The sequence below is a fragment of the Barbus barbus genome, assembly GCF_936440315.1.
Source record: "Barbus barbus genome assembly, chromosome: 33".
Lineage (NCBI taxonomy): Eukaryota > Metazoa > Chordata > Actinopteri > Cypriniformes > Cyprinidae > Barbus > Barbus barbus.
The window spans coordinates 10,045,236-10,058,466 of record NC_136761.1 but is presented as its reverse complement, the minus strand read 5'-3'; the positions used below and the strand labels follow the sequence as shown (position 1 = coordinate 10,058,466).

The following is a 13,231-nucleotide window of genomic DNA, read 5'->3' as shown; positions in this document are numbered from 1 at the left end:
CATTCTGCCTCACTGAATCATAGCTCTTCTCCATATTACGCTTTCATTATGAATTCAACATGCAAAAACACATTTCAGTGTCAACCTCAGCTCTGCTTCGAAACCTGGTGACCTTCCTACCTAGAGAGCATTTTAAGGCAAAAGCTGTTCCAGAATTCTAATATTATAATTATATCTACACTACTGTTGAAAAGTTTGAGGTTGGTAAGTTTAATTATGAGTAAGTAAGCAGTAGCTAGTGACTGCGTAAAGTAAAAATTGAATAAGTAATTTTATAGAATGAAAGCTAACTTTCAAAGGTTTTGGATTAGTCCTTTTTTAAAGAAATTATTACTTTAATTAATTACTTTTAATCAGCAAATACACATTAAATTGAACGGTAGTGGCAGTAAAGACATTTATAATGTTACAAATAATTTCTGTTTCAAAAAAGGGCAGTTCTTTTGACCTCTATTTGTCAAGGAATGCTGAAAATATATCCACAAAAATATGAAGCAGCACATCTTTTTTCAACATTGATAATAAGTGTTTTTGAGCAGCAACTCAGCATATTAGAATGATTTCTGAAGGACCTTGTGACAGTGACGACTTTAGAAAGATGCTGAAAATTCAGCTTTGCATCACAGAAATAAATTACATTTTAAATTATTTTATTTAAATAGAAAACAGTTATTTAAAATTGTAATAATATTTCACAATTTTACTGTTTTTACTGTATTTTTACCAAATAAATGCAGCCTTGATAAGCTTAATAGATTTATTTTAAAAATATTTTTGTTAAAAAGAAAAAACTTTCCCCAAATTGTTGAACTGTGTATATTTCATTTATTGATAAAATGCATTGATAAAATACATTCATCGTAGCGTTTTATTTTAAATGGAATTATTTTAGTTATTTTTAATTAAATAAAAGAATTGAGAAATTGTCTTTTTTACTTAATATTTGTATGAAATCCCAGAAATGAAGCAAACAGCACAAATACTCTAAAAGTGTACTTTTTAGAGTACTTTTAAAGTACCACACCACAAGAAAAAACATTTATGATTTCTTGTCCCTGATGAATAATTCATGTCAATAATTTGAAGAAATGGCTACAGTGTAGCGTGCTCTAAAACATGTCCAAGTTTGATTCCTTAGCTTGTAAATAGCTAGTAAACAAGTGACAATATCTTTTGCTTGTTTTGTGATTTCATTTCAAGTCAGAGGTCACATTGTTATCTGCAACAGCTTTGAGCTGTTAGCAAAAGCCTGTGGATTTAGTTTTCTGCACTGTGGGTTTACAATGATGGCCTGTCTCTCTATCTCTCTGTCTCAATGCCCTGTGGCCATGCTAACCCTCATCATTAGAGCTGACCCTGCTGGGAACCGTGTGACACTCAGGTAAACAGCTGAGTGAAACGACTCGTGGGTAATGAGCTGAAGAGGTTGGGTAGGTGTGGCTGCTGAGAGTTAGCATGTTTGCCGTCAGGTTGACATCGGTTAGTGAGGGTTTATTGGAATATGTGAAGCAGTACCAGGGTAATTCTGTTTAAACTGTGCTGTAGGTGACACAAATAGCATTCACAGAAGGATTCGGCAGAGCAATGCCAAATGAACATCACGCTTTCTGCAGGTAGCATCAGGAAATCGCATATTCCCAGAAGAAAATATTATTGTTTAAAGGTGGCTTTTGGTGACTGATTTAAAACGTATTTTTCTTTCAAGAATCAACATTGCCTGAGATGTTTATCCTTTAACTCACGCTGAGAAGTAAAAATAGACATATAAGTAAATAAGCAAATAAATAAATACTCAAAGTTGTGAATAAAACAAAGATTGGAGTATGTTTTATAAGAACATACACTTTCAGGTTTTTGACTTTAAAATGTTATGTTTAAGATTCAGTGTGTCAGTTGTTTGATTTACTAGCAATTTCAGATAACATTTTCTACAGCATTTTTTTTCAGTGTACAGTAAAAGTATAGAGCTATAAGATTGAGATTGTTATATTATTAGATACTAAAGTGTAATTATAGTTGTTGTTGTTTTTGAATTAGTCTTTATTCTTGTTTTTTTTATTTGTCAAATTTCTGTTTGTTATATATATAGTCATTTTTGTTTTAGTTTTAGTGGGGTTTTTGTGTCAATATTGCTGAAGGGAAAAAGTTTATTTTTTTAAATAGTTTATATTGTTCCAGATAACATTTCTTTTATAATGCAAGTAACAACGTTTTTGTGGGTGTAGTTTTAGCTAACTATAATAACCCTGGGTCTTTGAAGAATTAGTGTAAAGTTTTCCCATAGCGAAATCAGAAATTCCATTTCTTTCTCAATTGTTTCTCCTGGACAGCATTGTGAATTGAAATTAAAACAAATGGAGACGTTTGCTGAAGTCTCATTCTCTTCACATGTTTCTCTTGAGAAAAAAGACCTCAACAATATCTGAAACTGTGCACAGATTTGTCAGTTTACCAAAGTCTGCCATGTCAGAGATCTCTATGTGAACATACTTCAGTTAAGTAATTATTCATCTTGAAATAATACTAATTAATAATACTAAAAGAGTTTTTTCTAATATTTACTTTACAAAAATCAGTAAAGATTTAATGTGAAACAATTAGTTGTTAAAAAGGTCAATCAGACAACAGAAGGCATGAAGTAGATTGTGTACAATTTCTTTCAGCAAAGTATTTATCACGTTGATCATTTAGAGGCCTTTGCGTATCAAATATGATACAGTAGGCTTTATAGGGTTAAGAGATCTCATTTTTGTTTTTGTCTTTCCTATGGGATCCAGCATCTCTCTTTTTCCATCATGCCTCCTTCTCTTTATAATCATTATTTTCTATCAGCCGGTGCTGTGACAGATATGACTTGTGGGTAGCACTGGGAATCTTAAACCAACATCATCCTCATGTGAGATGTCCGGTTTTGATGGATGAGGGTGAACCTGGTGGTTCTGTATCCTGATAAACCTACTCAGAACTGAGCCTCCGGTGCTGCTTTATCTGGGCTAAACAAAGCCACGATGCACAAACAAACACACACACACACACACCAGCACAGAAGGTCATCATGTCTATTAATGCTGTGTGCCTCTGAGCCATGGAGCAGACGGTATGGAATAGGAGGCGAGTGAGATGGAAGGGCAACAAGGAAAGTGGAGAGGGAGGTTAGAGAGGGAGTAGTATTTATTTGGCCCCTGTACTGCCCTACGACCCCCAGGAGTCTCCTTATACAGCTGGGGTGAGACGAGGACAGCCGAGATTTAACTGAACTGATATCTGCTCTCTTACTGCACTTACACACACACACACTAGAGTCTAAGAATCCTTTTTTTTTAAATTCCGTAACAGAATGTTTTCCTTGACATTAAAGACCTTTCACTCTTTTCAGTCTTACTTTTTGCAAATCATCTAACAGAACATTTCCGTTTTAATGGAACAAAACCAACCAATATTTAAATATTTTAACAGAACAATAATCAACTTAATAATAATAATCGATTTCAATTTAAATCTCTTAGAACAAAAACAACCAATATTTAAATATCCTAATGGAACAAAACTGATCGATATTTAAATCGCTAAACAGCACAACAATCAATTGATAATAGAATCAAACTGCCCAACATTTAAATAATTTAACTTACCAACATTTAAAACTCTTACTAGATAAAAATGACTAACATTTAAAAGGACAGTTCACCCAAATATGAAATTTCTGTCATTTATTACTCACCCTCATGGCGTTTCAAACTCGAAAACCTTCGTTCATCTCAACACAAATTAAGATGTATTTGATGAAATCCGACAGCTTTAGAAATAGACAGAAACACAGCTACCATGTTCAAGGTCAGAAAGGTAGGAAGAACATCGATACAATAGTCCATGTAACATCAGCAGTTCAGCCTTCATTTTATGAAGCTACAAGAATTTTTTTTTTTTTTTTACGTGCAAAGAAAACAAAAATAATGACTTTATTCAACAGTTTCTTCTCCTCTGTGTTAGTCTTTGACTGTCTTCTCCTTTTAAACAAGGTGCAATGCATCCTGGTTCAATGTCAGAATGCCGGCAGAATATTTATTTCCTTTTTAATAGATTTGTTTTATAATTTCAGTTAAAATTTATTTTATTTTAATTAAGGAAGAATACTTTTATGATTTTAGTTTCAACTATTAAAAACCTGATGCTAATAAAATATATATATATATTAAATAATGTTTTGAATAATGTTCTTAGTCTGTCCATCCTGATGGGGAATCCCAGACAGAAGCTACAATAGTTGTTAAATTAAATTCATTTAAGCTAAATTAAATTAAATACAGTTTATGTACCCACAATATCAATAATGACCAGGAAAAAAGCTTGAAATATACTGTGACTCTTATTTACAAAGTAGACCACATCTTTAATGAATCTGGCTATAGTCACTGCAGTGTTCTGTTGGTGTCTGAGCAGTAATAAAACTTTGGGCTTCTGTTGCAGTGCTTTTATCTGCAGTCCAGTCCAATATTGAAGTGTTTTGAATCAGGCTGCTTTTATTCTTAAAATGCTTTCATTTTAGTCTATATGTGCTTTTATTCTAGGCCTGCTTTCAGTATAGAAATGTTTTGAGTCAAGAACTGCTTTTTTGATAGCAAATGGCATTATTTTTGTAATTTTATTTAGCATACAGTGAGGACCAAAAGCTTCCTTAAAAGTATCATTAATGGAATCTGCAATTCAAGAACCAGAATTGCTATATTTCTTACGATTTCAATCCTTACATTACATACCGTACATTGCCATACATGTTTTATTTTTTTAAGAAAAATGGAAATAAAATAAAAAACATTTATGCATTTTTATCTTCAGCAAGGATGCATTAAATTGATCAAAAGTGAAAGTCAAGACATGTATATTGTCACAAAAGTTTTCTATTTTGCATAAATCCTCTTCTTTTGATCTTTCCATCTGTCCGATATTCCTAAAAAAATGTATAACAGTTTCCATAAAAATATGAAGCAGCACAACTGTTTTCAGCATTTATTAAAATAAGATTTTCTCTTTTTTTTTTGCAGCAAATCAGCATATTAGAATAATTTCTAAAGGATCATGTGACACTGAAGACTGGAGTTATGATGCAGAAAATTCAGCTTTGCATCACAGGAATAAATTCCATTTTAAAATATTTTTAAATAAAGAACAGTTATTTCACACACACACACACACATAAATGATGTGTCTACGAATAATCCAATGTAAATGCATACTCAGCCCCTGAGAAGCAATCTCATAACTCCTGACCTCACCACCTACTTATCTTTATCTCCCTTACTCCCTGATGTGTGTGTGTGTGTGTGTGTGTGTGTGTGTGTGTGTGTGTGTGTGTGTGTGTGTGTGTGTGTGTGTGTGTGTGGTGGGTGTATGTTTAATAATGTGAGTGCAGGGATGGCATGGTGGTGGGGTTTCATGGTTCATCTCTACTTGTTAATGGATGTTCATATAAACCCTCCTCAGCCGGGACAATACAAGTCCCTTGACTGAAATTAGACGTTCATAACCATTGCAGAATGCTGACTGGACAAAACACCCAGATCCGGGAGACATGCCAGAAAATGAGCTGTACATCCATCAAAAAAAAAAGCACCTGCTGCGGCAGAAGGAATCTGGCTACAGTTCCTGCAGCGTTCATACACTCATGTCTGAGCGGTCATAAAACGTCTGTCGCAGTGCTTCTCTGTAACTCCTTGCAGTTTGACACTTCAGTCTGCAGCTGCTTTAAACCAGAACTCTTAGTCTGGAACTTTAAATGCTGAAAAAAAATAATTTAGTGTAGCTCTGGTTTTAAATCAGGAACTGATTCTAGTCAGGCTGCTTTTATTCTTGAAATGCTTTCATTTTTTTTTCTGTAGCTGCTTTTATTCCAGAGCTGTTTTAAATCTAGAACTGCATCTGCTTTTTAGTATTAGAACAGTCTACAGTTTCTGTTAGTCTAGAACTGCTTTGTCTACTAGATTTGATTGTAGTTTAAATGGTTAATTCATACATAAAATTTTAATTATCCATCATAAATCCATCATAAAACTTTCTCCAAATGGCTCTTTGAATTTAGAACTGAACTGCTTTCACTGTATAATTGACATTTAGAATATATATTTTTATAGATATTTATTTTTTTTATTTTATATTTTAATTTTAGTGTTTTTGTGATTTTTAGCAGTTTTTTTATTTCATTGTTCGGTTTCCGCTATTTTAATACAAAGTTAAACTAAAATAAAATGAGAAATTGTGCTTTGTCAACTAGCTGAAATATATGAGTGAAATCTTATTGGTGCAAAATTTCACTACATTAATCAATATATTAAACATCAGTTATGTTAATTTTTATAGTTTAGTTTTTTGTTACATTTCTCAAAACACTGAAACAAAAAAAAAAATAACCCACTATAAACACGAAAAATTAACAGATACTGTCAGCACTACTTATAAATATTGCAAGTGTAACCTCTGTGGTTTTACTCAACATGCTCCGAGTGGGATTCGAACCGGTGTTTCTGGCATGGGAGATGGGCTTCTGTTACACAAGTATCCATATAACATACTAATACCACATTGAAACAATTGAGTACAAAGCACACAGTTTTACAGAAATATGTCTGTCTTGGCTGTGAATGTGTCACAGCAGTTTCACATTCTCTGTGGCCAAACTGCTTGTTGCTGGAAACTTGTTGGTTGTTAGATAGAACTCTGTTACCTTTTCACATCCGAATCTAAAGCCAAAACCCTCTCATAATCTTTCTTTGAAGCATTTTAAAAGTTTTCCCTGTTATGCCATCCATGATGAGCTTCATAATGGTATCTCTGGGCAGCACAATCTCTCTTATGGGGCCGAGAGTGGGATCTGATCACCCTCAGCAGCACTAGTTAAAGGTTTGAGCAATTGACTCTCCCCTACAGAGCTTGAGTCTCAAATGTAGTAAACTCCATTTGCAAATCAGTTTGCAAACTGTGTTTATCCACCAATGCAAAAATAAGTGGATAGAAAATGTTACACCACAGATCATTATAGGGTAAGAAAATGCCTGAATTTGAATTGCAGTCATAGGCTTTGCTTGAAGAGGAACACAAACCCTGGTTTTCCAATTGATTGGATTGTTATAATTGTGAACACAACAGCAAATTCACCGCCAGTCAGTCACTGTAAGAGAGTATTGTGTGCTCAATTAGCACAAACAAAACACCATCCGAGCCCTTAGTGACAGAAAACATCCAACAGAACCTCAAAATGTGTCTAAAATGTGCTATTGTTTCATCCTTTTGCAGGAGTACACCATCGATGTCTTCTTCAGGCAGAGCTGGAAGGATGAACGGCTGAAGTTTGAGGGGCCGATGAATATTCTGCGTTTGAACAACCTGATGGCCAGTAAGATCTGGACTCCAGACACATTCTTTCACAACGGGAAGAAATCTGTCGCGCACAACATGACCATGCCCAACAAACTGCTGCGGATCCAAGATGACGGCACCCTGCTGTACACCATGAGGTAAGCAAGGTGTTACTTTCACTAAGTGCTTTTGAAGTTTCAATTGCTACCACACATAACATCATTGGAAAGTGCTATGTATTTAAAGTTTCCAGTTGAAATCTTGTTCTCATCTGATAGTGTCAGTGCATTTGAATTGATGATATTACCAAATATTAATTGTCTTTAAACCGCAAATATTGACCCATACTGTAAAAATATTAGGTTTATGGTCATTTTGTCTTTCAAATTCAAAGTAGCATCTACTCACCTTAAAACACACTATTTTTTCTGTAAAAGAAACAAATCTGTTTTTACAATGATAATAATATAATATTGTGATAATGTTATCATTTTATCCAGCTCAATTCTGTTCAAGTTTTGTTCTCGTCCAATAATATTACTGAATATTAATTGTCTTAAACGGGTCATCAGATGCCCATTTTCCACAAGTTAATATGATTCTTTAGGGTCTTAATGAAAAGTCTATAACATTACATTTTTTTTTACCTTGTCAAAAACAACTCTGTTCACAGCAACCTGTTTCAGTGCATGTCCCATTAAATGCTAATGAGCTCTCCCCACCCCTCTCTTCCGTGGGGTGACGAGCTGTTCTCATGAGACTGTTTACTTTAGCCACATTTAGCCGCGGAACTTGCTAAATAGCATATTATTAGGAAAGGCAATTTGCAAAGATTGATAAAAATCTTATTCTTACTTCTTCTAGAGGTGAAGCTGGATCACAAATGATTTGTGTGAACATAAAGACATTTAGTTAGATTTGGGGCACATTCCCTTCAAAGACAAATGTAATCCACTGCGTCTTCAGCAGCTCAGACGTCGGGAGTAAATGACGACTGCTATGCTCATTATTACATCCAACAACAAAACACCGGAATCGCTTAGAAGACATTCTTTTCTACAAGCGCTCCGGCGTCGAAACAATGGCGGACTGTTGACAGCTCACTCAGGGCGGGTCTATGGTTAAACACCAGTGTCAATCAACAATCGTGGGAGGGGCCTGTACCTGTGACGTCACACATACAAGAAGCTGAGAACGGTTTGATTTATGGGGATTAAAAAAAAAAAAAACACTGGGTGGATTTTATCATTAAAGGGTGATTGTGTACACACACTGCCAAGACCCATTTAATTTCAAACAACATGTAAAAGTGAATTTTGCATCCAGTGACCCCTTAAAACCTATACCATAATTAATACCATAAAATTAGGTCCAGCAGTTAGATCAGCCTTAAAAATATACGATTTATGGTCATATTGTCTTTTCTCACTGTCAATCTTGTGAACTGTAATCCAAGTGTTTTTTTTTTCTTGTATGAGGATCATACCCAAACTGAAGGAATCTTGCCCTCCAGGGATTTTTCAGTGAATAATGACTTTAATTTAAACTGTTCCTCACATAATGTTATCAGAATTTATATTTTTGGTGAACGATCCATTTAGCTCATATTGTGGGTGGCAAATGGAGTCATTCCTTATGTTAAATCCCTGTATCCCCTTGTATTCCCGATAATTAGAATAATTCATTCCTCACCGGCTCCCACAGTATGACAGGCTGCCGTATTGATTTAGCCACTAATTAAGATGTTTCATCTGTTTTCAGAAATGTGACACTTTTGTAGGAGCCGATTTCATTGAAACCAGTGACTTTCTCTTAGTAAAGTGCAGTTCTCATTATAATCAACATATTCAAGAGTCTGCGAACATCATCATCAATCTCCTTGATTACCTGCAGATGAAACAGGAAGAGCAGAATCTGTGATATATTGTCATGTGTCGTGTACACAAGCCCCAAACAACACGGCCTTTCGTAATGACTCCATCTCGCCTCTGTTCATCCTGACTCTGCTCCAGAACACATCATGACACTCTCCAACACGTACACTCTCAATTTTGTTTGCTTTTTTCTCTCTTCTAAATCGCTCTCTCGCTCCCAGCTCTTCCTTTGAGCACAAATGCTCCTCGCCGCTGCCAAATCAATGAGAGCCTGACTCAGCCGTGAAGCGCAGGAAGAAAAAAGGAGACAAACTGAGAGAGAGACTGAGAAAGAGAAAGCAGCAGACAGAGTAAAATAGAGGAGAAACGGATGTGAATATGAACTTGCATTTAGACTAGAGACTAGTAATAGACTACAAGTAAGAGATCGCTGAATATTTACAATATTATTGAGAATATAGAATTAGGCAGTGAATGTCGCAGTGATTTTAATGCTCTTTTTATTTTGCCATTCAATTTTCTAAAGAGCTAAACAATAGTTTAAAAAGTATGAGAGTGATAAAATGTGGACAGAAACAGGAGAGGCATTTTTCCAACCTTTGTTTATGGTGCACAAATAAAAATAATTAAATAATGTTCCTCATATATTTTTTACTAGATTATAGCTTTTTAGATTTAGGTTTTAGATTTTGATAGATTTTAGATAGATTTGATTAAAAATACAGTACAGTAATATATATATATATATATAATTTTCTTTCTCATTTGTTCCTGAATTTCTTTGGATCTCAACATGATCTTTTGGTCTACTTCACTTTGTCAGGCAGGTCCTATTTAAGTGATTTCTTGATTGTGAACAGGTGTGGCAGTAATCAGGCCTGGGTGTGGCTAGAGAAACTGAACTCATGTGTGATAAACCACAGTTATGTTTTAAACACTTTTTCACACAGGGCCATGTGGGTTTGGATTTAGTTTTCCCTTCATAAAAAAAAAAAAAAACCTTCATTTAAACAAACATGTAAAAACATAAAAAATAAGGAAGGGGGCCAACACTTTTTCACACCACTGTAGATATATATATACACATTCAGCATCCTGGTTAATATGGTTAACTGCAGTCCACAGTTACTTTGATGAATGGAAACTGCAGTCCACAAGTTTCTTTGATGAATGGAAAGTTCAAAATATATTTGAAATATAAGTATTCTTTAACACTTTTGATCAATTTAATGTGTCCTTGCTGAATAATTAATTTCTATTTATTTCTAAGCTATATAGAATCACTATATAGAATAAAGGTAATGGCATAAAATGTCTGCTTTTGTTGTGTGTCTGAATGTAAATCGCAGGTTGACGGTGCATGCTGAGTGTCCAATGCATCTTGAAGATTTCCCCATGGACTTCCACTCCTGTCCTCTCAAATTCGGCAGCTGTGAGTAACAGCATGGAGTGTCTTGCTTGTAATTATTGATTTAAACTTTCAAACAATCATCTGCAAAGTTTTAATTGTGGCCCCCCCACTGAAATCATTCCTACAGATGCTTACACGACAACAGAAGTGACGTACACCTGGACAAAGAATGCATCCAACTCTGTGGTGGTAGAAGAGGAAAGCTCTAGATTAAACCAGTATGATCTGCTGGGACAAACCGTGGGGAACGAAACCATCAGATCCAGCACTGGTGAGTCAAGATACTTACAGATTGATGGATATGGTTTCATTATATAGAAAAACAAGCAAAAGATTCTTCAGGGATGCTTCCAAAGTCACTCATATATATTTGAAACAACATTACAGTGAGTAAATGATGACAGAAGTTACATTTTTGGTTAGGTTTGTCCTCAAACAAAAGCTCTGAAAGCCGTAGAGACTGAAAAGACATGTTGGATAAATATACAAGGATGATTTTAAAGGATTGTCTGATGTCACGGCAGATTTGTCCATCTTTCTGTCATAGTTCATCAAGCACACATTCGTTCTGTTCTGCTAAATCTGCTGTGTGCTTTAACACGATCTCTGGGCAAGACTCAACAAACCCTGCCCCTCACTTCCCATGGTTCGCACTCGCTGTCTTTCTCTCTCTCATGCACATCTTTGGTTTGCAGTGACATGTCTTGCGTGATGGCATTTGGTAGCTCAGTAAAGCGAACATATCCTCAACATGTGGTGAGATCGAGGCCAGAGCACATACAAGATGTTCCACTTCAGTTGAGCACAGGGACTGTACAACAACAACACCCAAAAGACACACCTCATGTCATGTTTACATTATCTTTACAAATGGATAGCATATTCACAGCTTATGAGAAATTAAAGACATTCTGGATTTTATTCTTGCTCAACAGTAATGATAAACACATATGGGATTATTATTACCGATAACTAGAGAACAGAGTAGCTGATGGCAGATATATAACTAATACACTACTCTTCAAAAGTTAGATTTTTTTTAATGCTTTTGGAAAAATTCCCTTATGCTCACAAAGGCTGCATTTATTTGATCAAAAACACAGTAAAACAATTTAAAACAGCTGTTTTCTATTTTAATATATTTCAAGATGTAATTTATTCCAGTGAGGGCAAAGCTGAAGTTCCTCCTTCAGAAATCATTCTAACATGCTGATTTGGTGCTCAAAAACATTCCTTATACGTAGTTATCAATGCTGAAAACAGTTGTGCTACTTCATATTTTTGTGGAAACTGTGATACATTTTTCAGATAGATAGATAGATAGAAAGCGCGCGCATGAATGTAATCTGCGTATTAAGCGTTGTTTACGCTTAGGGGAAAGCGTGCAAATGCGTTGTGATAATCTCTAAAATGGCTGTTGAGCCGCTGAAGTTGAGCCACTGATGGACTGTTTGGACTGTTTTACCGATATATTTACTATGTTTCTGGACCTGGGAATATTTCAGTTGTGTTGCTGTCTATGGAGTGTCAGATAGCTCTCGATTTCATCAAAAACATCTTAATTTGTGTTCCGAAGATGAACGAATGTCTTACGGGTTTGGAACAACATGAAGGTGAGTAATTAATGACAGAAGTTTCATTTTGGGGTGAACTAACCCTTTAAATTTCCGTTGAACACTATTTAGAGTCCCAGCCTCAGAGGAAACAAGAAAGCATTGGATTTATTCATTTATTTACTGTGTATTACGCTGCTGCCATACAAGATTTTTATTTGTCACATACACAATTATACGGGGTATAACCAGCAGTGAAATGTATACAGATCTAATATAAACATCAGTGGTGTTCCATCCATATAAGCTGCGAATGCTCCACATACTCAGGCCGTCTCAAAGAATGAGTTCACAAGCTAATTAATATAATCATGATTGCATTTGAGATGTAACTTAAAGCTTAATTTTGAAAGTCCACTGAAAACATATCGGGTCATAGACAATGTTGAAGATATACGCAAAATTATTGTTAACATGCCTAAGTGGTAATTTTTTTTTTTTTAAAGTTGTCGCTTACCGTTAAAGTCCTTATGTAATTTTATTGTTGTTTGCAATGTTACTTGGCAATATTTATCTTATTTTATTTTTTGGTATTTTGTATGGTCTGTTATTATTAATGTCACCCGGGTGGGAGTTTTAACTCCTAATCAATGGAATTAATTCAGTCGATGCAGAGATATATAGAGCGGGGGAGTCCCTCATCTCCCCACCCTCTGAATATTGCATATCATAACGTAACTACGTGTAAATGTTATTTGGCGGTTTTTACTTGGAAAAGCAGTTATATGTTTTTCTAGCATCTGAATAACTATGGATGAACCTGAAACGATAGAAGAAGGACTGGAGATTAATTTAATTTACAAATAAGGTAGGAAATGTGTATACTTTTAACTCGACACCTGCCACGGTGTTTCCCTCTTTGAGTTCTTCCTAAAAGCTGATGAGGGGGGGTGTCCTTATTTTAAGCACTTAGCATACCTGGTTTAAAACATGCGATTTCTTTCCCAGATGTTCCCAGATCTTCACAGACATAACCGACTGTT

The 13,231-nt window shown here is 35.1% G+C and overlaps 1 protein-coding gene across 1 annotated transcript in view; it reads left to right on the top strand.

Moving 5' to 3' along the window:
- The window catches only part of LOC306852931 (gamma-aminobutyric acid receptor subunit alpha-2), a gene marked incomplete at its 3' end in the record, with an annotated part of 70,678 nt that overhangs the window by 20,602 nt on the left and 36,845 nt on the right, over positions 1 to 13,231 (top strand). The window contains exons 3-5 of the mRNA XM_079390045.1: positions 7,288 to 7,508; positions 10,574 to 10,656; positions 10,763 to 10,906. Coding sequence (XP_079246171.1) covers positions 7,288 to 7,508; positions 10,574 to 10,656; positions 10,763 to 10,906 — 448 coding nt within the window. The remainder of the gene's footprint in view (positions 1 to 7,287; positions 7,509 to 10,573; positions 10,657 to 10,762; positions 10,907 to 13,231) is intronic.